Source organism: Grus americana, chromosome 3, assembly GCF_028858705.1.
Source record: "Grus americana isolate bGruAme1 chromosome 3, bGruAme1.mat, whole genome shotgun sequence".
Classification (NCBI taxonomy): Eukaryota; Metazoa; Chordata; class Aves; order Gruiformes; family Gruidae; genus Grus; species Grus americana.
The window spans coordinates 29642227-29668850 of NC_072854.1; the positions used below are offsets into that span (position 1 = coordinate 29642227).

At 37.6% G+C, this 26624-nt stretch overlaps 1 protein-coding gene across 1 annotated transcript in view; it reads right to left on the reverse strand.

Moving 5' to 3' along the window:
• The window catches only part of EYS (eyes shut homolog), a 916770-nt gene that overhangs the window by 251559 nt on the left and 638587 nt on the right, over nt 1–26624 (reverse strand). The window contains exon 36 of the mRNA XM_054819879.1: nt 327–439. Within this exon, the coding sequence (XP_054675854.1) occupies nt 327–439 (113 nt within the window). The remainder of the gene's footprint in view (nt 1–326; nt 440–26624) is intronic.

A 26624-nucleotide genomic window follows, 5' to 3' on the forward strand; every position in this document is an offset into this window, starting at 1 on the left:
GAAACACAACTAGCACATCATCCCGCTTCCCACTCCTGTATTTTGTTGCAGATTATCTTGCTTAGTACACTATGTTTCAGCATTCAGTGGGTGAAAACTCACTCTAAATAAGCTGTCAAGCTTAATTGAAGTATTTTGCAAAAAGTATCTTCCATAAAGAAAATGCTTCAGAAGCATAAAAGAAAGCACAATATCTCTCTATATAATAATTTATTTTTCTGTAAGCGTTGTTGAAGTTATCTAAAATGGTCACCCTATTTAAGGAAGAAAGCAAAATGAACACAAACAGTTTCTTCTGATTTGAAAAGGCACAGAGGGTAGTTTACCTGCAATTGTCAACATTATTTCTTCCCACAGCATTAGAGAAGTTGAAAGGTCCTACATTATTGATTTCTACGACTTGTATACAGCCAGTGAAATTGTAGACAGGTCCAGGTACCTACAAAGGAGAAAATGCACACAGTTCTTTTGCTTGTTGCCATTGTAATAAGTTTTAAAAATAATTGTTTCTGCAAAAGATTTGTAACATAATTTAACACTACTCCTGAAGAACCCTTCTGGTCTCCATTTTTTCTCTAATGAAATTCTATTGAAAAAAATTGAATGTGAAAAGAAATTACAGCAAGATAAGCTCTGAAAACTCTACTTTTAAGTTTACTACTTGCCTGCTCAAAAGATATCTAGTATCATTAGTTGTGTTTCAAAGATGCCTAAGGACCTACTAAAAATGAGAATCACTGTAGGGGCACTGAAAAACCACAGAACAATAAATTGTTATGCACGTCTCACCATCTAAACATATAATGCTGAGACAGTATGTTGACAGATGTTATAATACATAAACAAATCACAAAAAATCATTGCAACTGAGTCTTTATGGACTGGACCACTGGACTGGGACAAGTTCCTGGTCACGTCAGATCACAGGTACCTGTCCTTGGAGCCACAAAACAGATAAGACTCCATAGTTTATATAAAAAATTTCATGTCAAAATAGGAAAAAGTACTGCTAGGACTGTCCAGGAAGATGAAAGTCATTGACATATTCAAGTGGGGCCTTGGGAGACTTCTCAGGAAGAAAACACAGTAGAAGAGGCTATGACCTGAGGCACCTAAATGACTGTTGGTCAAAAGCCCATAGGAGGAGAGAAAGGTCTTGGCTTGGTCCTTAACACTGCAGAGGACCCATTCCTAACATTGACCATGAAGTCAGGTTTAGATACCTGCAGGTTTATATACACGCAGAAACAAAAGAAGAAAGTCATTGAGGTCATCATTTTGTACAGGAGCACTACATAAAAATGAAGGAACTTTTTAAAAGGAAACTGAAAGGAACATCCCAAAGGTTAAAGCACATGCAGATGAATACTTAAGCTATCAGAGGTTAACATAAAATGTAAATAAACTACTAGAAGAAAGAAGACTTCAGAATCCCTTAAACCCAAGAATGTTTAAATAGCATGGTAAAAAAAGTTTGTAATGGCTAAAAAGATATCCTTTAAAAGTTCAGGTCATGTCCAAATGAAGGAAAATAGGAAGTTATATAAACATTGGCAGTAAAAACCCAATAAAGCAGGCTAGGTAGAGAAAAATAAAAAGATCTTCAGGAACAATTTGCTAAAAGCATAATGGCGAGAATTATACGATTTTTAAAACCTAACAGGAGCAGTAAGCCTGCCAGAAAGGCTATAGGGCCAATAGACCATCAAAGTATAAAAGTAGTGTTCAAAGAGATAAGGCTCTAGTAGGAAATGTAAATGAACTCACCAAATCAAAATTTAATGTAGAGGAGCTATGGAAGTTTCCCATGCCAGAACCCCTTTTTAGTAGGGATATATCAGAGATCTGTCTCAACTTGAATTATTACTGGAATATGTTTAAAATAAATTAACAAAGTGAACAGTAGCAAAAAAAAAAAAAAAAAAAAAAAAAAAGACCAGACAGTATTTGCCCAAAAATCTTAAAGGAAATTACTGTGGTCGTCACTTAAAATGGCATACAAACCACGGGAATGGTACATGTGGATTTTTGGGGTTTTTGTTTGGTTTAGGTTTGGGTTAGGTTGTGTTGTGTGTTTTTTGTTGGGTTCTTTTGTTTGTTTGTTTGTTTTTGTTTTGGGGTTTTTTGTTGTGTGGTTGTTTGGGGTTTTTTTACTTTTTATGATTTGGGAAAGGGGGACAAGACTAAGGAATGCAAGGGCGGGCCTCAAACTATGGATCAGTAAGTCCACTCCAGACAAACCATTAAGAACTGCATTAAAGAACAGAATTAACAAATACATAGATGAACATAATGTACTGGGGAATAGTTGAGATGGCTTCTGAAAAGGGAAATTGTAACTCACAGGAGGAACGCTGAATATGTGAAAAAGGATGCCTTGGCACATAGCCTTTGATTTCCAAAAGGCTTTTAACAAGTTTCTGTGCTAAAAGATTCTGAAGTAACTTGGTCACCCTGGAATAACAAGGCAGGCCTTCAATAAATGAAGAGAACGGTTAAAATGTGAGCAGAAAAAATGGGAATAAACAGCGAGCTTTCTCAGTACGGAGAGCCTCTAGAAATTCCCTCAGCAATTTGTATTAGGGTCTGTGCTTTTCAGCATATTCACAAGTGGCTCAATGTTTCCTGCATTAGTCAGGATAGAAAAAACAAAATTCTGAGTAAAAGATTTCACAATATGCAAAAATCTCACAATACGCAAAAACTATAAGGTATGTGAGGATGATGATACACATGAGAGTTTCTGAACAGAGAGTGACTACATAAACTAGGATTCTGTATTCAGGCAAACCCACCATCAAGGAGAGTTAGAACAGAGTAGTGCACAGATGAGTAAAGAGTTTTCACAGTTTCTAACAATGCAGGATCAAAAGGACATGAAATTACATAAATCAGTGTGAAGATGAAAGCAAGCTAAAGGGCATACTTTTCGTATAACTTGAAATTAAGCTGTGGAACTCTGCCATAGGATGTTGTGGATGGTATAAGTCTAAATGGGGTCAAAAATTGGCCAAATTAATGGGAAGAGATTTTTCCAAAACAGTCTTCCTTATCTCTTTTCTTATTAAATGTCATAAAAAGAATGATGACCTCTACCCTGTGTATTTGCCTTCTTCCTTACCAGCCAGTAAACCACGTTTAATATTGTGATGGCTTTTTGCTCTGTCAGAGCCTCAAGGTAAAAACATCTGCCCTTTTTGTTAAAGGAAAAAGAGAACTTGAAAGACTGAAAGATTTTAAAACTAGGTTTTACTAGAACACAAAATACGAAATTAGAACATCACAACCATTTAATAGATTTCTGATGTATTGGGTAAGAAAGATAAATCTCCCTCCTCCCCCCTCTGTCTTTGCAGGGAGGGCCGCTTCCTCTAGTCTTACCTTTTAAAAAGTTCAGTGACTTTGCTGTCAAAAACATTTGGTGTTCCAGATGCACACAGCTGCTTCTGGGTCTCAAGGAAAATTTCCTTTTTGCCATCACTTCTACAAGGTGGCTGAGAGTCACCTCCAAGCCTTAAGTAAGCACCCTGTTCCTCTCAGGACTGCCCCAGTCTCCTTTCCTCCAACAGGCTTTCTGCCTGGGGCTGCCAAAAGCTGCTCCCAGTCTCTCAGGAAAGGAGAGATCTCTTCCCCCCAGCAGAGAGAGACCCTGCACGAGTACGACATGGCTGAAGCAAGGCGACACATTTTAGAGGATCCTACTGACACTTCCTGGAGCTTAGAAAGAAACTAAACGCTCATTCGAGGACTGGATATGAACATTCCTCTGAAGTTACACTTCAGATATGAAAAGGACTGTATCATTTGATATACCATGATGGCTGACATAGGCTACTGATATGGAGTATGGACAACAGAAGACTGCCTCTCTTCCATATGATTCCTTTACCAGTCACTTTGGCAAGGAAATAAGTGCGATGGAGTGCCAAGCGTGACAGTCAGCAGTCTGCTTTTGCTGCCGTTATCATGACAAATTACACCAGGTTATCTATGAAAATGTATTGTCCTATTAAGTTTCACATTTTACTTTTTATAAGAGATGCTTGATATTCTTTTTTTTCTGCCTTTTATAAACAGTAAATAAAACAATTTTCAAATTAACAGGATTCAGGATCTCTTTCAAGTGTAACATGAACATGGACAGAAACAGTTACGCAGTTTCACAGCCATGAGTTGGAAAAGACATGGGACCCATAGCATTGTCTAAAAAAATGAAAAATTGAATTGTTTAAAGATTTGCTGATAAATCAACTTGTTAGAGCTCTGCTTCTTCTTCTCAGTTTCAGTAAAGCTTAATTATGATAGTTCCAGTCACATCATGTATGTTTTTCAACAAAACAAAAGCCCTCATTCTTGGGATTATAAAAACAAACAAACAAAAAAATAGAAAAGGAACCAAGAAATGCAAAGGTCAGATACAATATGGTTTTAACATTTATGACAGCTACTGTGCCTAGTTAAGTTCATTCAAGACTCCGAATGTCAGGTTGGTACAGGGAAAATTCACTATGGCAACCTATGATCCATTTTGCACACTGAACAGCAAATTAATCGCTTGGTTTGGCAATAAACATTTATCTGCATATTGCCCCAAGCACTATTATCAGTGAATATTTTAACAACATGGTTTCTTCCCCCCCCCCAAACAAACATACTGATTGGGCTCCTAATAATTTCTCTAACATTGATATGTATATATTTTGAATGTAATGCATTTCTCTAAAGTAATATTGAAATACTTACTTTTTTGTTTTGTAATTATAACTACACCATAAACACTTTGGTCAAACAATTACTTGCCCTTGGACTGCCTTGTTACCTATACAAAAATTAATGTCGTCTTAGAGATATTTAGGAATCAGGGCTATTGATACAAGTAATCAGAAGTAAGCAGTTTTTATTCTGCTGTTTTTGAGAATGGATAATAATTTGTGATTAGCAGAATATTAAAATGTACATTTCACATGTAGTTGGGTTTCCTTCCATTTACAAAAATACATTAATATGCTGACAAACTGTAATACTTAAATTGCTGGAAAATGTCAGGGTCATAGCAACACCAGAAAATTAATTTAATACAATTCACTATTCAGAAACTATGCAGATATGTTTGACATATAGCAACCATGCTCTTTAAATGCCCTTTATACTTGACAAAAATGAGTACAGGTACTTACCTGGTAGGAAAAGTTCACACGTATATGCCAAACCGTTTATTAACATCCCTTACTGACTAGCCCAAATTAGAGCTGCTGTTAGGCAGAATTAACCTAGAATTGAATTTCTAGTGAAATGAGTTTGCATCCTGTCATTTCACTACAGATTCATAAATAATATAATGAGGTTTTGGCTTACGATCAGAGCATGTATAAAAAAACTATAATTAACTGAAAAGAAAACAAAGCATAGCACAATCTTTCTTCATTTGTCTCTGCTCAAGATACATTTTATATATCTCAAAAATTCTCACTATAGATGTTACAGGGTACTAGGATACACTGTTCACTAGCCTTTCACATCTTTGTGATTCCTGTGAAATATGTCTGATTTTGAAGTCCAATTTGTAGAGCTGTCTGCAAAAGAGTGTGAAACTTTTCAAATTGGAATATTTTAAACACAAACCAAATGGTCCAGGTACACATTTTTGAATACTCTAATAACATTTTTATTTATATTTACTAACAACATGATGAACAGTTTGGAAATTAATACATAGCTCCAAGATAAAAATCAACCTTGAGATAACAGTTTCTCTACTCCAGTTCTGGTTCTTGCTAGTGATTAGAATCATATGAAAAGGTCATAATGAACTCTAAAATTAAGTAAGTTCTACTCTCAACTCTGTATTCTCTTCAGATTGGCCAAACAGCAACAAATTTGACTAATCATCTCAGTTTTAACCTGCTCAAAACCTACTGCAATTGAACTTCAATATCAAACTCAGTAAAAAAAAATCAGAAAACCAAAAAGAATCTCTTTTTTTTAAAAAAAAAGCCTAAATTCCATAGGTGGTGGTCCTTCCCCCCTAAAGAAGAATTTGTTCTTCACTAAATGTCATTTTACAACCCATGTTCCTGGGTTAGATATTGAATTAAATACAGCACAAAATGAAACTATACGGACTACCAAATTAGCACCAAGGCAAACAGAACATGCTTAATCCAACAGGATCTTATTCTGCCTTTGCATTCCAGTTAGTGAGCACTGAAACTTGCCTGCATTCAAGACACCATGCTATACATAGGATATGTATTTTTTCCAGTCTCTTCAAGCCACCTAATTTTCACAGATTTGTTAAAAATCAACATTATTCACTCAGACATCACCTTGACCAGAAAAATGTTAACACTTTTGTCCTTGCTGATTTAAACTTTTTAAACATCTATTAATAAAAATCAAGCCTTGCGCATTTTAACTCCGGTAGTTATATAGTTGTATAGCCACTAACTAGAGAGAAACGCACCTTCCTTTGAGAAGTGTTGCTGAATTAGACAGTGGTGGGGGCGGAAGAGGTGTTGATATATCTATGCTGTTTGCCACTGCACTTTCTAATATTGACTTTTTTAATACTTTTCCTACTCAGTTTCAATTTTAATCCACATGCATTTTTATTGTTAGATAATGTAGTATAAACCATTTTTTATTAGAGTTTAATGATATTTCAAAATGCATAGGAAAATGAAAAGTGGTATTGGTTCTGAAAACAAAAGTAATAAAAGACAACATTTAAAATGTGACAGAAGGAATATTGTTTTGGCTTCTGTACTAGTACTAGTACAGAAATGGGAAGGAAAAATGGGAAGGTATACTGGTAAAATTGCCTACGTGCCACCATATATAAAATAAAGTGGATGAAACACAAAGGACCTGAATCCTGACCAGTGTTCGTCATGAAATGAAATACTTTATTAACCTATGCATAATATCAAAGTTTCATTTAAGCGATACGTTAATATAATAGATGATTTTACACTGAAATTGTGATTCTGAACTGAACATCCAAAAAATAATTTCAGTTCAGTTATACTAACACAACTAAAAAGGGGCTAAGAAGTAACTTAAATCAAGATTTTTTTTTCATATAGCTGCTTCTACTCAAATTTTTAAACAATTTATTGCTATTAAGCTGAATCTGCATTTATCGTATCTGCCATGGATATTGAACTCTATCACAAGACTTTCATGAAACAAGAATGGTAAAGCATAATAAAATAGACAGAAAAGCAGGAAGAAAATTCCCCATGCTGCCTAGGGTGCTACGTGTTTACATTTCTGCTCCTCATTTCTCATTTATTCTAGCAGCTCTAACGAAACTTGCTACCCTGGTAGTTCTCTTGCTATGGGAAATCAACAAGTCGGGAGTTCTTCCAGTCTTCTGTGCTGTATGCAAGGAGCTGAGACTATCCTCTCACACGGGATCTGTGAGCAGACCAGCATTGGTAAAACACCTCCTGGATTGCTGTGCTTTACAGCGGGAACCAGACTGGACATCTGCCTGGTCCCAGGCTCTGTTGGAGTCAGCTCACCATATAACAGACGTTCACAATCCTCTTGCATCATTTCGCCATCTAAATTGACTAGCAGTGTACAACTTGAGCCTAAGTGTTTCACTGTGAATTTCCCATGATTTTGCTAGTTTGTTCTGGTTGGGAATGGTTCATTAAGCCACAAAGGATTGATTAAAACCAGTAAGTCTGAAAGATTCAAGGGCACTGAGAAATTCCCTTACTATTTTTATGACAGTTCGTCCTTGGCCAAGATCCTTATCTTTTAAACTTGCTCTTGCCTTGCAGTTAAGCAAGTGAAATGTTGCACTGCAAGGTGGTATGAAGACACTGAAGTAAGGAAGGACCTCCCTAAGTTTTATGGTTAGCAATGTCTGGCCTTTTTGTAAACAATTTCAGTGTTTATGCTTGTACGCATAATACATGATTTACTGACTGTGTTTGCTATCTGCTATTGCAATTCTTAGTAAGTTCAACTACTTTAATTTATCTTTTTCTCTCTTGTTAGTGTGGTACAATACCTTGCCTGTGAACAAGCTGGAAAATATATTGGCCTGAGATGACTAGAACGTGTAGAGCGAAGTTTGGAAAACATACTTGTGTTTCTTATCTAATACAGACTCTATCAACTAACTGTGGAAATCAACTCATCGCCCTGCACTTCACCTTTTCAGAGTGATGCTAAAGTTAAACATATAGAAACACTGTGCTATGCTCATATCATACAGTATTACAGCATGTTAGAGGAAAGGTGTCTGGAGTCCATCACCATGAACTTGTTTTCAGTCCAAGCCAGTCAACTTCTGTAGTTCTGGTTCTTCTCCAGTCAATAACCAATAGCTCAGACCTACAAACATTTAACGCAAGAGATGTTTGTATCAAGTATATGTGTTTATGTACTGATGGATTTGATGTTCTTCATGGGTCAGTTTCAACTCAAGATATTCTATGATACCTAAAACAAGTTTCAGTGTGAACCACTTCTTACTGAATCATAAATGTTGAGATACAAAAAAAAGGAGGTGTTGAAGCAAGAAGTTGTACATTTGTCTGAACTAGACGAGATAACACCTTATCTAAAACAAAAACATCTGCATATCTAAGGAATTAATACTCATATGATGGTCAGGCTATCTCCAGCATAATACACATAAATACATATAAAATCATATAGTCATAGCATCATTTAGTTGGAAAAGACCCTTAAGATCATCAAGTCCAACTGTTAGGATGTTTCAGGGAGAATGATTGTATTTATCTGGAACAACTGGAGGTCTTCAGAAGGAAAAAAATGGCTATAAAAGCTAAAATGTTCTAACAAAATAGCCTTTTCTTTGGTGAATATAACCTGATGTATATCGTATTCAGAAGGGGTTCATTATGTCAGAGTTCTAAGAAAGCTGAAGATTCTCAGCTGAAGAAGGAAGAGACAAGAAGAAAATTTCTTCATAAATTTTAATGATTTTGTGCTTTCTCATATATATCTTTGTGCTTTCTTATTTTTTATAAACAACTGCAAGTGGATTGTCTGTTTTTGTATATTGTAAATATGTAATTTTTTTTACTAGCTCAGTCTCTTTTAAGACAAGAGAGGTTTCAAGGTAACACAGTATTCCTCACACAAGATGTAAGGAATATATCAGCTGGTGCACTATGCCTTTCAGCAAATACCTTCACTTCCCCAAAATACTTCAGGGAATCCTAAGTGTAACAGAGTGGCATACATCAGCTATCAGGACCAGGTGAGAATTAGCATTATGATGGTTTGCAGTGTTAGCAACACGGTAACAAGGAGAGCTGCCTGACAAGTAACAAGGTGTTCAGGAGCATGCGTGCATACCACGGTCACCAAGACGTTAGTCACATGTATTTATGTGATCAGAGAAGTATCTACAGTAGACAGATAAAAATTTTAACCATAATGTGTGAGGAAGGTAATGAATACATGCACTTCCAAAATGCATTTAATTCTCTTACTATAGTAAGACAAGATAATTTTTTTTTTGTGTTCCAAAACCAATAAACTACCAGTGAATGAAAATTTTAAACCTTTATCAATTTTTCATACAATGACTATCAGGTTACTACCCACTGTTTTCTGCACTGTCTTTCAGCTAGATGTTACTGCCCCTGTGACAAATGTAACAGAATAAGAATATATATATATATATAATTCATCATGTTAGCATAGATTGAGATTAATGGCAGTTTAACTTGGTGCAACTGAGAAGTGGACCCATGACCTATTTTGTCATCTCTCCTGAGGAAACAAAAACCTTTAGCAAAGGAGTGAGGTAAGCAGTTGGATTCGGTTACCTAATTATTTGTTTTAGCTTGAATTTCAGTTTGAGAATCACAGTCCTGAGAGACTTATGAAAATATGTGTTTCCCCAGAGCTGTGAACTATTTCCATTCTGCCTACTCATTGCCAGAGGCAGATGTTAGTTTATGTGGAACATTTCCTTTTGTTCCAGCTCTGAATTCTATCTCCCCCCTGACCTTGACTTGTATACTATTCATATACTTGTCGAAAGACACACCTGGTCCTGAGATTCTCATACTTCTCCTGAGTTTCATACTCTTAAAATCCTTGTCTACAGCACTGACAAATTTTATGTGGAATTGATAGTCCTCAGTGAAGTCACGACAGACAAAATATCAGATTCACGTGAACCCACATTAAATATTAGATGATCTAGAGGAGAAATCAAACAATATTCTAAAAACTGGAAGTCTGAAGAAAGTTCTTTAAAAAAAATTGAAAATAAGTATTAAAATAATTAAACATGCGTGGCAGATTCTAAATCACTTCCTTACTTGCTTCCATCACTCAGATCCCGGAGCTAAGTCCCCCCCTCCCCCTCCCTAGCATTGCTTTAAGCCTCAATGCTGACCTGCTCTATTCTTCTCAAGACCAAATCTTACCCCTTTTATTTTTACTCTAAACATACCTCAGGCTGTTATTCAGGGCAAACACCACAGGGTCAGCCACTTTCCCCTTCTTGAGATTCTAATGGGTTTGTATTCTTTCTCTAGCATATTCCTTGAAAAAAGCTTTCCAGCTGTCACAAAATTTTCAAGGTTATTTGAAGGCTTTAGAGTGATATATAAAAAAAGGTGTTCATGCAATATACATCTTACCAAGCTAACAGCATTTAGTTTTCTATTCAGTCTTCACAGAGATTACGAGTGTCATTAATAACAGTATAGAGATCTGGCACTCAGAGTGTTCTGAACCCTCCCTTCTACTATTCTGCAGCCATTGAGGCTTCTGCTGCCACAACAAAGTACATCTGACCATGAAAAATAATTTAGGTCTTTTTCCCCCACTTTCTCCTAGAAACAGAAATATTAGATGAGAGTAAAGAACCATCTTCACCAGGCATTGAACGTATATCCTGTGTCTCCAGTAGCAAGCAATACAGGCTGCTAGGGAAGAGAACAACAACAGATTACGTAGGCTGTGGTATGACACAGCATGGCTGAGGTTTGAAGGAACCTCTGGAGGTCATCTTGTCCCACTCCCCTGCTGAAGCAGTGTCACCTACAGCTGGTTGCTCAGGACCATGTCCAGATGGCTTTTGAATATCTCCATGGATAGAGACTGCACAGCCTCTCTGGGCAACCTGTGCCAGTGCTCAGTCACTCTCACAGTGAAAAAATGTTTCCAGATATTCAGATGGCATCTCCTGTGTTTCTGTTTGTGCCTGTTGGCTCTGGTCCTGTCACTGGGCACCACTGAAAAGAGCCTGGCTACATCCTCTTTACACCCTCCCTTCAGATATTTGTACACAATGATGAGATCCCCCCTGAGCCTTCTCTTCTCTGGGCTGAGCAGTTCCAGCTCTCTCAGCATTTCCTCACAGGAAAGTTGCTCCAGTTCCTTAATCAACTTTGTGGCCCTTTGCTGGACTCTATCCAACATGGTCATGACTTACGCTGAGTAGCCCAGAACTGGACTCAGCACTCCAGGTGTGGCCTCACCAGGGCTGAGGAGAGGGTAAGGGTCACCTCCCTTGACATGCTGGCAGCACTTCCTCCAATGCAGCCCAGGATACCATTAGCCTCCTTTGCTGCAAGGGCACATTACTGGCTCAAGTGCAACGTGGTGTCCACCAAGGCCATCAGGTCATTCTCTGCAAGAGCTCTACAAACTCTCTACTATAAAAACTCTACAAATCACGGGAAGCCTGATGATCTCGGGCATTTCTTCAGCAGGGATTTTTTGCCATGTTAGTAGAAGACTTCACATGATAATTCAGGTGTTAGACTTTCAGAAGCCAAAAGGAATAAACTTCCATTTATAAATTCATACATACATACATACATGCACCTGCGTGTGCGCACGCACACAGAGGTTTGCATTCATGCACTCATTTATGCTGTTAACCAGGAATCTCTTTTAATTAAATAAATCTGATTCATTCAAATGCCTCTCCTTCAACTCCATTAGAAGGTTCAAAAGTATTCTGCTGTATGGAAGAAAGCTACCAGAAGATAGACAGCAGGTTTGCAGCATGGACGAAGAGTTTTCACTATTTTCACAAACTGACTACAAGGCAAAACCAGTAGCCTTGTTTTTCAGGTATTGAGTAGCCATTAGCTCACAAATGGCAAATGATATAGGCTCATGTGAAAAGCCAGGATATAACTACCATTTCAGGTTTACATTAACATTTCATCTTATAATTAACCTGTGTTAATTTTGAAATACATTCTATAAATGCATTTGGTTTTCACTTTTTCCTGTCTTTTTGTGTACTATTCTGCCTGTGCTGTGAACAATTGTCTGTAAAACAGCATTCTGTAACCTGGAATGAGAATTTGTATAATGAGACAGTGACAAAATCAAAGAATGTTTTTTGTGCTTACTATTACACACAGAGGAAGCAGCTTTCAGCAGCTGTATATATAATTCTCAGAATTAAGTAACCACCAGCACGGTAAAGGGGGTAGAAGTTAGGTAAGTAAATAAGAAGGAGGTTTAAACCACAGAGAAGACTGACAGGCACTGACACAGTTACTTATCTTTACTCCTTTTTGCTTTCAAAAAGGATAGCATTGATACTAATAAAATAGAAAATTAATGATTTAATGCTAATATTCCCCAAAGTTCCATTTTATTAAATGTATCCTCCTCTATTCTTTCATTTCCAAATCTCATTTCATTTAGATGAAAGAGCACGAAATAAAGAGTTGCATTTCCAATGGTTTCATGTATAACAGCTGCCAGTTCCTTTGCTCCTTTCTTGGTTTTATGATGCGCACCAAAAATCACAAATCTACAAACAATATGATCACCGTGTTCCTCTCTTAACACTGACTCGTTCTTTACACCGCAACAGCTTATTTGGCTTCTACCTTTAGAGCAGAGTGCACTTCCTGCTGGCTTGGCAAATGTGTTATTTGTCTATTTTTCAGGCTCAGCTATTCGCTGCATGCCCAATAGGTACATTCAGATACTTAGTTTAGAGTGAAGCCATTAAGCAAACAACACTGAAGGGCTTATTTGCCAGGAATCAGGAATGGCCTCCATTTACTATAGTTTTCTATAAAAACTGCCTCTGCTACATTGCTTGCAGTTGGGAAAAGAAATTAAACAACACAGCAAAATGTCAAAGCTGCCAAGATACACAAAGTCAATTTATTGTTACGGAAATAATGGAAACTTGTACGTAGAAGATCAATGAGAATGGAAGATCCCAGTACTGAGAATGAATGTGAACATTATTAGAGAAGTAGGTTCTAGGGGAAATTGCACAACTATGAGACTAACTTAGCACACATAACAGGAGACAAAATGATTTTTATAGAGCCTCTATTCCTCAGAAGAATTTTTTTTTTTTTTATAATTCATCAAATACACACTCAGCCTAAAAAAGACAATGATACCTTATATTTTAGTTAGATGTCAAGGACACTACAGATACACTGGTTACCCGGATTAACTCTGGAAGGAGTAAACAGGAATCACCATAACTTAAATGGAGCCTAGACAAACTACATCTTCAATGAAGATTTTCTCTTTTGGAAAGTAAAAGCACAAAATTGAAGGACTCATTTAAAGAACTGAAAACATCAAAGATGGGAGGTGTGAAATTTTCTTAATTAAAGTGGCAGAAATGTCTAGCAATCACCAGCTGGAAGAAGGTACTGGGAATAATGAAGAACACACACAAACATACACACACAAAGAAACAGCAAAGAATGATACATGTTGGAAGTAGAAAGCATAAAGATGAAATAAAATTTGCCAAAACTCACACTGAGTTGGACCTTACCCAAAATTTAAACACACTGAGGAAAGAACAGTGACTGACTACAAGTGAAGAGAGGGACCAAGTTACAAATACTGCAGCTGTCACCAAAAACCTTTGCCTTACTAGCACTGAAGAAGCACTTCTAAGGTTCCCCTAGGCTGTCTTGTGTCAGTGTGCTGCTGTAATGGGCTGCATTACCTTTGTTTCTGTTTAAAGTTAGTATTATGTTCCCTTAAGAATAACAGTTACCCCTGTAGAAAGGGAAAATATGATTTATTTCCATAAGGAGCCACAGAGTGGGGTCTGGTTGAAAAGAAGAGTTCCAGAGAACAACAGAGATGGCAGGCAATAGTCATAGCAGGGAAGTAGCAGACCGCAGCTTAAGCAAAGAAACTGAAACTGCTGTTAGAAACACAGCAGAGAACCTGGGCTTAGAGACAGTGGTGAGGAAAATAGGATCAAAGAAGATGCAAATTCACTAAACTTCAGAAAGGCAGTGAGAGACTAAAAACCCACCTGCAAGATTATGGTGGGTGGGAGAGGATTGCATCTAGCAATATTTTGTCTGACATCATACTAAGCTTTTATTATAAAGAGGTTAAATGCTCTAGTTTGTATTCTACTAAAACCTGGAATATTTCTTATTTTGAAGACTTTTGGTCTTCTTTGGTTAAAGAAAACCATGCAGAATATCATGCCCAAGTAGCTTCCTGTAATTTGGGTCAGATCAGGAGGCTATCAGCTGTGAGAGTATTTATGCAGTCCTGTGTTAGGATTTCACAAAGAAATCCCACATTGCAACATTCCCTAGACTGAAAGATTAGGGAAAGTATATAACCTCATATGACTATTTTCTTGCTGGCGTACCTTTCAGTACAGTTTCCTGTTTATAAACCAGATACTTCTCCTACCAGATACTTCAAGATAAGATATCACACTTCTCCCAAGGAATTATTAATGTTTTTTAAATTTCATAAATGCTGATATTTATTGAGTTTGTTAGGCTGAAACATATCATATCTATATAGTAAAGAGAACTTCTTGGTGGCCGTCCTATTATTTCTTTATAAAGACATTGTTAGCTCCTTGTGAAACAAACAGTTCTTACCAGCTAGTTAGGCAAGACTCTCACCTCTGGACACACCTTTAACACACTGAGAAATCTACTACAGATAGACCTACAAATCAACAATGGCACCTAACAGAAGTATAAGAGGGAATACTGTGCGTGATTCATTGTGAGCATGTGACAGAAGTTAGCCACAGAGGTCCCTCTGGGGTGGCAGTGAGGTTGAGGGAATGTGTTGGGTTGACCCCAGCTGGCAGGTGAGACCCCTCCAGTCACTCGCTCACTACCCCAGCAGGATGGTGAACAGAAGAAGGGCAAAAGCAAGCAAACTCATGGGTTGACATAAAGACAGTTTAATAAGTGAAGGAAAAAAAGAGGAAAAACCCCAAGTGATGCAAAAGCAACCACTCCCCAGCAGCAGACCGGTGCCCAGCCAGTCCCTGAGCAACGGCTACTTTGGAAAAACTTCCCCCCAGTTTTATTGCTGAGCATGATGCTGTATGCTATGGGATATCCTTTCGGTCAGGTGGGATCAGCTGTCCCAGCTGTGCCTCCTCCCAGCCTCCTGACCACCCCTAGCCGAGAACCCTCTGAGGGGTAAGAGCAAGAAACAGAGAAGGTCCTGATGCTGTGTAAGCACTGGTCAGCAACAGCCAAACCATCCCTGTGTTAGCAACTCTGCTTTGGTCACCAGTCTGAAACACAGCACCATACGGGCTGCTATGAAGAAAATTAGTTCCACCCCAGCCAGACCCAGTACAGGGAATCAACATGAGTCCAGAATTTCTCAGACAAGAGTAGCTGATGTAATGCTTACTGTGAGTCAGTGCATGGAGATAAAAACAACTGCCACTAAAAATGTTAGAGAAATGAAAAGTGATACAAACACTACTTTAGTGATAATGGTGACAGAGGTGAGAAATAAAACCCAAAAATTTCTGTCCCAAAATACTGTAAAAACACAGCTGTGAGAGCAAAGATTTTTTTTAATATTATCAATTCAGGTGGCACTACTTGGTTATAGAATAATAAATAAGCTACCTTAATATACTTTCTAGCCACATGCATGCTTTTGGTTACTAAGTGTGTATTTATCAGAAATGGCAACAATTTGCTCCACTTGCCATCCAAAGCACACAAGTTTAATCAGTAAAAGTAATTTTCAATGGTATTCTGTGGGATTTAGCAGCAAATTGTCTTCTTTTTTCCTGAAGAGAAACTCATGGATTTGCATTTTAATAGGATGGAGGTATACGCCCAAAACTTCATGTTTGTGGCATAAAATTCTCTGCTGTTGAAAAAACTTGGAGAAAAATCACACATACATAAAATAAGAACAGATGAATATTGGTTTTGTCTATTAAAATGTGATAAGAAGTTTGCATAACATGCTTTTTCTCATGTAGCTTGAGTTTTGTGGTTAAATTGCTACAGCTTATGCCTAGACATTTACTGTTATCAAAAACAAGTTAACAGATGTGTAAATTGATAGCTAAAGGAGATCAACTTTTGATTTTAGCTGTGTGTTGCAGGGAATGCATAAAGAAAAACAAGGTAATATTTGTGCATTCTTTCTCATCAATTGCAGAAAGAAACAGTGCAAGAGATGAACCAACAGTTCCCGAACACACAAGGAAAGAGTGGGCAACTAATCCAGGGAACTGCTGATGGATAGGGTCATTTGGGTAATTATTGCATTAGCTGCCTGACTGGTACATACATTCTGTTAAATATATTTCTGCTTTGTCAAATGAGCTGTAGTCTGGTTTCTCCTGAAGGTGAAAGGGTCCTACCTTAACTACATAGAAGTAATTGCTATGGCACAGTTCCCTTTTAGGTTTACACCATCAGGTTGTTTCACCACAAGAACTACAAAGGAAGATTACAGGTCACTAACTGGTATCTGCTGGTATGCATGGTCAACACATCCCCTTTTCTGAGGGGGGAACCCTAGCTCTTTTGTTCTTCTTCATTGTTTATAGGGGGAGTGTAGTGGCCACCATTCAGTACTCTTAGATACAATTCTGCCTTGAAAAAGAGACTGAAAAGGAGGGGTAAGGCAAGAGTGAGGAGCCATACAAAAGTAGTTGCAGACTGCATGTGAATTTTCTGTGTGAAACCTTTTTTTTTTTTTTTTTTTGAGGAAAGTGTGCCCATATACATTTTCAGTCCAAGCAGATAGTCTGCCATCAAGCTTCTTACAGAAGATCCCAGAGTACACTTATGCAATGAATGATTACAGCCTACCCTCCCAAGCTTCAGGAGGCTGCTTGGAAACAGTATAATGTTCAGTGAGTGTCTGGAAGGAACTCAAAGTGATTAGGCGACAGATGTCTGGGATGCAAGCACTGACGAGCACTGCTGCATTAAGTTACTTCACCGTAGTTTCTTTAAGCTTTAAGCTTTGCTGGAAGGGACTGATACCAAACACATCCTCTAAGGGCTCATGAAAGTTATCTGCTAACTGCTCAAGCCTTACTTCTCACTTATCAGCAACCAGACATGCTGAAATTTTCCAAAAAGGATCTTGAAGAGTCACACAGAGGAATTACTGAAATGTCATCTTCACAGATGATGCCATCTGTTGAGCTCCATTGCTTCCAGACAAAGGAAATTCTTTTTGTTGTTTGTATAACATGTGGTGGCAAACCTATACCTACAATTCTCAAAGGTATACACATTATGAATTGTATCAACTTCCAAGATGTCGATGTGAAGGCATACCTCCATCAAACACTATAGATCCTGTGTAGTAGACTGCTTGAATGTGCTCTCCATCCCATAATTCTGTGTGTTACCACTTTCAAGATAGCAATCGCTTTTTAAAAAAACAGCTTTCAGACTGGACCATGAACAATAGGTAAACAAAGCTGAAGTACCTGACAAGGTACCTGAGAAGGTGTTATGTACGTACAGACTGCCACATTTCCAGGTAAGCCAGACAATTTGGAAACATGCAAAGCTGTTGGGTAAAAAGGGCTGAACATGCTCAGTAGAAGATAAGTTATCCCAAATGTCTGTAACAGCCCTGAATTTTGCACACTGAATAGGAAGAATAGACAAATGGTTAATGTTACTAAGAGAAGCAGGGTTGTCAAAGCATCACACAGACACTGAAAATTTTCTCCCAGGACAATTCCCACATTGGCCCACACATCAAGATAAGGTTTCAAGGACATGTCTTGCCAACAAAAATGGGCTGTAGCTGTTGCCAGCATTCTGTTGGAATATGCAGGATCTGTGGACTAATTAAGTGACAACATCAACCACAAACTGAAGATCTTAACAGCAGGTCAGCCTGGCAGCTATGGGAAAATAAGTGCCCTCACAGTTGAAAGACAAAAAGCAATCTTGCAGCCTTGCCAATATGTTCAAACAGAAATGATCACCTGGATCTGAATTTGCAAATTCATAAGAGCAACTTGCATCCAAGTTCAAAACAGTGTAATCCCTTCAAAACATTCTTCAAAATGAGGAAATAACTTCTACAGAAGCAAAATCATATCCTCACACATCATCAAAACAGCATCTTTCTTCTGATAAAATAAGTGTCTCTTTGTATAGGGTGTAGGTGTTAAGGTGTTGGCAGTGGGGAGGCTGCAGAGGCGACCTGTGTGAGAAGAGGGTGGGATTGCCCAGTGCCAGGGACAGCTGGCTCCAATGGGCCCACCGTAGGGCAAAGCTGAGCCCAGCAGCCAAATTGGTGGTGCCTTTGTGAAAATACCACAAAGGCAGAGGCGTGGAGAAAAAAAGAGGGAGAGGCACAGAAGTGCAACCACCAAGGTCAATATCTGCTCCATGGTGCCAGAGCAGATATTCCCCTGCAGCCTGTGGAGAGGACCATGCCAGAGCAGGTGGATATTTCCTGAAAGAACTGTGGCCTGTGGAAAGGACCTAGGCAGGAGAAGGGGGAAAGCGTGAGGAGGAAGGAGCAGCAGAGAGGAGCTGTTATGGATTGAGCACAATCCTCCTTTCCCCCTGCACCGCTTGGGGTTGGGGAGGAAGGAGTTGGGAACGAATTCGAGCCTGGAAAGAAGTGGGGGTGGGGGGGAGGGGGGAAGGTATTGTTTTAATTTTGTCTTTGTTTCTCAGAACCCAAATCTATTTTAATTGGCAATAAATTAAATTAATTTTCCCAAAGTCAAGTCTGATTTGGCCATGATGTTAACTGGTAAGTGATCTCCCTATCTTTATCTCAACCTTTATTTCTCCCCCTGTCAAGTTCAGGAGGGGGAGTGGGTGAGCAGCTGGCTGGGCTTCTGGTGCTTAACCAATGTTAACCCAGCACACTCCTCAGAATTTACAGAGGCTTAGAAGATAGCAAGATGATGAAGTTAATCAAATGACCATTTGTATCTTAGGTCAAGTGTTGAATATAAGAGGACCTTAAGATGGTAGATGACACTGTAGTTGCATGCAGTAAAAAGTAGAAAGGAGAAAAATAGTATCAAGTCTTCCAACCCATATTTAAGGCTGCTGATATACAGGAATGAGCTGGTGGAAATAATACAAACAACCCATGATCAGTAAAGAGCTGCCACCTGTGAGGTTGGTTAAATGACTGTTGAGGTTTAGCTTGAGGAGCACCTAGGGGAAGGAGGTAGAAAGAAACTGTCGCATTCTTCCTATAAGTCATTAGAAAGATTGTGAGGGAATACGGGATGACATAGCTTTAAAGAAGTCAAAGACTTAAATCGGTTCTCTCCTGTAGATTCATCCCCTTCCTTTGGGAACCCTGTGCAAAAATAAAAGTATGAAGGGTACCAACAGGAGAAGGTACCTGATAGTTCATGAACAGTTTTCAGCTCTATGAAATAATTGGTGCCAGTGGCTGAAAAGTCCTCTGTGGTACCATTACAGACAGATGCTGCAGTTTCAGATGTTTTATTGATGAGGTCTTAGTAGTGAACAAAGCTGAAACAGTTCACTAGTGAAATCTGAGTGATATAGGAGAATAAGCTGTTTCTTCTAGCAGTCAGTCTCTTAACATCCCTCTTTCCTGTGAGTCACATGCCTCTACACTCCTCTGATGCAGCCATGGAAGTAGAGGAAAAGGACAGCATAGTCCCTGTAGGTACTCAGTATTCCTGGGGGTTTAGCAGTTGTAGTTCATTCTTTTACAGACGACAGTAAGAGGGTAGCAGTTGCCAAATTGCCTGGTCAGGCTCCAGCAAGGCCTCACTGGTGGAACATAATCTTGCATGGGCTAATATAGAAGAAAATTTCCATTACACTGTGTCTGCCCTAACTCTTTGAATGCCGAATAGAAGTTTGCAGGATCTGGATTAGCAGAAAAAGGCAGGCTGAACCTAAAAACCTCCAAGGCCCAAGGACAACACTTCCCAAGGCATGCACGCCAGTGAGGAGACAGGTGTATCTCTCTCTTCACTGGTCACACTGCCATACTACGACAATGCGCAGGAGATACCCTGAAGGTAAGTTCCAGTTTGTGGCTCCAGAGCAAAAGACTCAATAGAGTGAATTACCAAGGAGAGGTGCAAAACCACAGGGTTTGGATATGTGCTTTGGCATTGACCCCCAGTATCAGTATGAGCAATCTCTCTGGTGCTTAGAGCAGATATGGATCACAGAATCACAAAACTGCTTATGTTTGAAGGGACCTCTGGAGATCTTTAAACTAGGAATGACAAGGAAGGGAGAGAATTACCAGGAGCCCTGTGAAAGACTGATGAGCAAAAGGCCTGGGGTGATGTGACAGGAAGGGATCACAAATTCAAAAGAACAGTCCCAGCTCTTTCAGCGTTTCCTCTTACGAGAGATGCCCCAGCCCCTTAATCATCTTTGTGGCCCTGTGCTGGAGACGGTCCAGTACATCCGTATCTTTCTTGTTCTGAGGAGGTCCAGAACTGGTGGCATTAATTCAGATACAGTCTCACTAGCACTGAGCAGAGAGGATGAATCACCTCTGTTGACCTGTTGGAAATGCTCTTCCTAATGCAGCTGCAGGATATCGCTGCCCTTTGCTGTGAGAATGCATTGCTAGCTCATGGTCAGCTTGCTGTCCACCAGAACGCCAAGGTCCTCCTTTGCCAAGCTGTTTTACAGTCAGTTGGCCCCACCATGTACTTGTGTATGGGCTTATTCCTCAGGTGCAAAACTTTGCAATTCCCCTTCTTGAACTTCATGAGATCCCTGTCAGCTCATTTCTCCAGCCTGTTGAGGTCCCTCTGGGTAGCAGCCAGATAACACTTGAATCACTGGTGTCCGTACAAAAAAATATAATGTGTCTAAGGAAATGGGGTAAAAACCCCACAGCTGGCACAAGGCTGAAAGGGAGTCAAAGCTGTTTCTAAAATCCAAAAGGCAAAGATAACTCCAGAACAAGAAATACCTGGTAGAAGAGCATTTCAGCTCAGTATGGTTTGAAATGGTTGCAGATACTATTGTGTTTTAAATGTTGACTAGGAGAGAAAGAGCTTCAGCAGGTCCTCTAGAGGTACTGCAACAGAAAAACCTTCTGGTGTCACACAGGAATACACAACATGTACTTTCTTTCAAATATAAATGTATTTTTACAGTGGTATATCAATTAATCTGAGTGCATCCACCAGTTCCCTTTACAAATTGAATTATATAAGACTATTTTCCTTTTAATTTATGTTTCATTTTATTTCCTGAACCCTTAATTATCTCTATAGGAAATATAAGTCAAACAAAAGGTTTCTTCCATACTAAACAGAAATCTGAACTCAAATCTCTTATCAAATTCTCCAAATACAGAGTTTGTTTACATCCCCTTCCCCATATGTTTTTTTTTTTTTTTTTAAATGATCTCAAGAGACCAAAACAGAGCAAGTTTCAGTGATGAGTTTCAGTGATGCCTTTGTATCAATCTTTTATTTTACTGAGGATGCTATCTGGTTAGCTTCAAGCATTTAGAACACACAAATCTGAGTTCAGGCACTGTAAGTATGAAACAATTAAAATACTTTTGAGAAAAATACTTCCATAAAGTCAAATTCTGAGGGGATTGCAGTGAGACAGTGGCAATCATCATCATTCAGTGTTAGCAGGAGATTTTGCTAGTTTTTTTCTTTTCCTTTTCTCCTCGCACTCCTTTAATTTCAGACTCAGAAGCTTCAGCAGTTTGATTTCCCCATGCACAAACAGAGAGGTCTGGTTAATTCTAATTGCGTAAAAGAGCTTCTAGAGAACTTAGTTAAAGCTATGCACATCAAGACTTTCATACAAATAAGAAACAGGAATAACCTATTTGGCTCAGCAACTCGATTCTGCCCAGAGTTTTGGAGTTCAAACCCATTGTTTTTAATGTTCTAATTCAGTGTGGCTGCTCCTAGCCAAGGCCTGCTGCACAGACGGCCGGGGGCCGTGAACTTCTTAAAGTTCGTTGGCTTCTTTTCTGCAAGAATGTAGTGTAACTACAATATCACTGGTATATCTGTAGCTCTGTAATAACTATAATGGTCTTGGCATTCTAGCATTATCTAATGAGACTGAATTACATTTTTAATCTTGTTTATAGTAATCACTTTATACCGTGGACTTCTGACATATTATATATGTGGAATGCAAATTCATTTTTTCATGTAGAGTTGTTGATGTTAATGAGATTTTTGCACTTCTGTGAAGCACAGCTATGTGAAAATGTATCACTTTATCTACAACCTTAAGTATCGCCTTCAATTTGATGCAACAGATGATCACTGAGAAAAGATCTTGATTCCTCACTAGCAATACTTTCTGGTTTGTGTACTTAACGCAGTGAAGGATTTTTTTTTTTGCTTTCTTGTTTTGAGATCATTTTGTTATGGTTTTGGTAGATTTTAGGGAAAAAGTTAATAATAATATAATATTAATACAATGTATTAACATAAATTAACAGTTGGACTTGATGACCTTAAAGGCGTTTTCCAACCGAAACATTTCTATGATTCTATAGTTATATTAATATTAGTATCAACAGTTAATTAATATTTGCATTTGCATTCCTAATATTACTATTTACATAATATGATACTACATACATGCATATATACATATATACACATATGAAATTCTAACTTCTCTAAAAAACTGCAATGAAATTTTAAAAAGCAGTAAAAATATTACAGAATATAGCTGGAGAAAAGGTAGAAAAAGATGACTGCTTCTAATATGCATGTTCACAATCAATAAGAAGTCTGATATTATGTATATCAAAAATACTTCTCTCAACTATCTTCCTAATAAAATATGAAGTGCAGTCTGTAACTAGTAAAATCACCCAAATTAATATGAACTTTTCAATATAGAGTTATCAAGAAATATTCAGGAAATAGTACTAGTAACTGAATAAAAAGAACTGAGTGGTCTTTATACTTACATTTATGTCTTCCATTCTGCATTTTCTGTATTATAATTTTGGAATTTATTAGACATACTAGAAAGATTTATTGCACATTTTGATTAATACAATCTAGGTTTAGTTTTTACTATAACCAGCAGAATCCAAAACTTCTGCAGTTTGTATGAGCTGGGAATTTTTTTTAGCTTTAAGGATCGCACAATACTAATATTGATCTTGAGCAAGAATTCGAACTTTTTTCAAGCTGATAAATCAATAATAAATTCTCCAAAACACTTACAGGAGCATATTCAAATGTAATAAAAAGTATTTTAAAAGTATTAACAAATCAATAATATACCTATAAGCATACTGATTAATATAATTATAAAAAAATAAAAATAGAATGTGACGCTATTCACTACAATGCTCTTTGCGCATACATCTTTTCTTTAAGTTGATATCTCAAATACTGCAATGTCCAAGATCATCATCTGCAGAATTTACAACACAGATTGACTTGAAAGGAAGAACACAAGCAGCTAATACAGTATTACAGGAACATTTTAGATTTTACGTGACAGTATCATTTCTCTGTATTGTTTAGCCTCGAAGACCTAACAAGATCACACCTTTTTATGGTAAGGGCTACTGGCGCACTAGTAATGAAGAATCCCAACAAGGAAGCACTGTACACATCCAGAACTTGTAGCAAAATATCTGAAGTCCCATACGTATTTATTTTTGGACCAATATAATTAGGCAAGACAGTATATTACTGTTATATAGTAGTCATAATCTCGGAATATCGCAATTATATTAAAACTGACTTACCAATTTAATTCCATTACATTTCTCTCTTTACCTGGAAAATCTTTTTAAAAAAATCAAAAATTCACATTCCAAATATACATGATACAACTGAGCTAGATAAATATGCTACCAAAAAAAAAAAAAAAGTAATATGAGCAGTTTGTGTGCTTTTAAATACAACTCCTTTTCTGTCAAACCACTGAACCATTACATCTTTTCAAAAGACAAGTAACTGCCTCTGGAAAAAAAAAATATGAATTCTAAAAAGAAAAAGAAGCAGTCAAAGAATAACAATATGATAAGCATCTCAATGGTAGAAAAATAAACACTGGGATATTATGATGCAAGAGTAAAAATCATCTAAGGCGTAGGCTGCACCAGACAAAAGGCAATATAAAGAAAGCAGTCAAATAAATATATACAAACTGGTACAAATCCTTTTGCACTGAAACTTCATGCAGAAAGAAAAATATGATAGTAGAGCTATATTATATATCACCTAACCAAGATGATGATAGTGCTTGTTAAATACTAAAGCAGGTTAAAAAGGGTAAAGCAGAAAACACAGTAATAGGAGAGTTTAATTACTCCCAAGCAGTCTGGTAAGAAATCATGACAAGATATGATGCAGGGATTACATTTTTAGATGCTGCAAATAATGGTTTCTTGGAAGCATTAGAGAAAATTTTGCATTAAGCCAGGCATAGGATCTGTTTCAATATATAATCATCAAAAAACCCCAACATTTAAAACCATTGACTATAATGTACTCAACTTCAGTGTTCTTCTGGCAGAAAAACACACTTAAAAAATCTACCAAAAATAGTTTAACTGCAACAGGACAAGGTTAGTAAGGATAAAAATAAAAGAAAAACTAAAATGCATGCAGGTTACAGAAAAACACTTCCACAGAGTTCCATAGAGTTCAGATAACTGTTTACGCTCTAGCAGGGGGAGAAAAAAACCCACAAAAAACATAACTTTAAAAAAAAAAAGGAGATTGAATGACAAAATAGCAGAATAAAGAAGACTATTAGATGACATCTTTCCGGCCAGAATAAGGGTGGAGGGTGTAAAAGGAACATATTTGGTAAATTAAATCTATGACTACGCATATTCAAAAAGGTTCTGGGATATAATTTATTTTAGGCAGGAAAAATTACTCACAGAGCCATAGAATCATGGAATCATAGAACAGCTCAGGCTGGAAGGCACCTCGAAAGATCATCTGGTCCAATCTTTCATGGGAAAGGGAGCTTAGATGAGATTACCTAGCACCCTGTCCAATCGCATATTAAAAACCTCCAGTGATCGGGACTCTGTTATGTCCCAGGGGAGGTTGTTCAAGTACTCATCAAAACTTTCTATAACTGTGAAAAGTAGGAAGCTTGGAATTGTTCAAGGGCGGTATGTAACTTTTCACTTAAATCACGTTTGGTACCAAAATACAGGAAAGTGGCAACTACGATACCAGGTTTTTTAAAGGGACAATGAAAGGCCAAAAAGACTGAAGCAAACTAAATCCCAGCAAATCTATATTCAGAGGCAATCTCCTAAAACAAAACCATGGAACAATATGACATAAAGAATCAATGTAAAATTCGTAAAAGGAAGTTATGCTTCCCCAATTATTAGAATTCCTTGAACACATTAATGGTCGTAAACAAGAAGGCCATTGAACATGGCTAATTTAATTTCCAAAAACATTTTGACATCATTCCCCACCAAAAGCTTTTAAGGACAATTAATGGCAAATACAGGAAGGTCAGCTTTTGGGTTAATAAACTGGTTAAAAGAAAGGAAACCAAAGTTACAAATACTAGGTCAGTTTGCACATTGGTTAGCTGTCACAAATATTGCCGACTGAGTCCTGTGCTGTTAAACACATTCACAAATTAATTATCTGAGAACGTAGGAAGTACTGAGGTGAAAAAGTTTGCCGATCATAATAAACTATTCAGAACAGTCAAAACAGCAGCTCCCTGCAGAAGATTGCAGAATTATCTCTTTGCTCAAGAGGCAGGACCCCTGCTTTCAGGGAAATGGTTAATTGTATAAGAACAGAGCATGTAGGCCATGACTTCTCAATCTAAAGAAGTATGAGTAGCAGTGAATGTGACAGCAGTCAGTAAAACAATGAATGGTATGTAAAAGATGTATTTTTGGCGATGTGACAAATATCTATTTAGTATCTATCTGTATATTTATATAAAAGCACATAAATATATAAAATAGCTTGAGAAAGAATAAGCAGAGTTCTTAATTAGAATAAGCATTTGGGTGATGCAAAGACAGATCCAAAACATATCCTAAATAGGACATTAGAAAGAAAATACTCGTCAGGATCTAAGGCTGTCATACCAAGATCCAAGAAGAAATCAGACACTCTTCAGGATATACAATGCATTTCAAACCAACAAACACTCTGAAAAAGCCTTTCTGAATACTGTCATCACAAACCTAATAACAGAGCAGACTTGGAAGACATACAATGTGTGTAAGGAAAGTCAAATTAAAAGGAAGTGGCATAAATACAAGAAGAAATATTTTGGTCCTTTTTTAAATTATTTTTTTTAAAAACTACAGGCACTGGAATTGATATAAACAGGAACAGCTCACAGTTTCTGCAATGTAGCACTGAAACCACATGAAGGTGTTGGACAGAAGAGTCA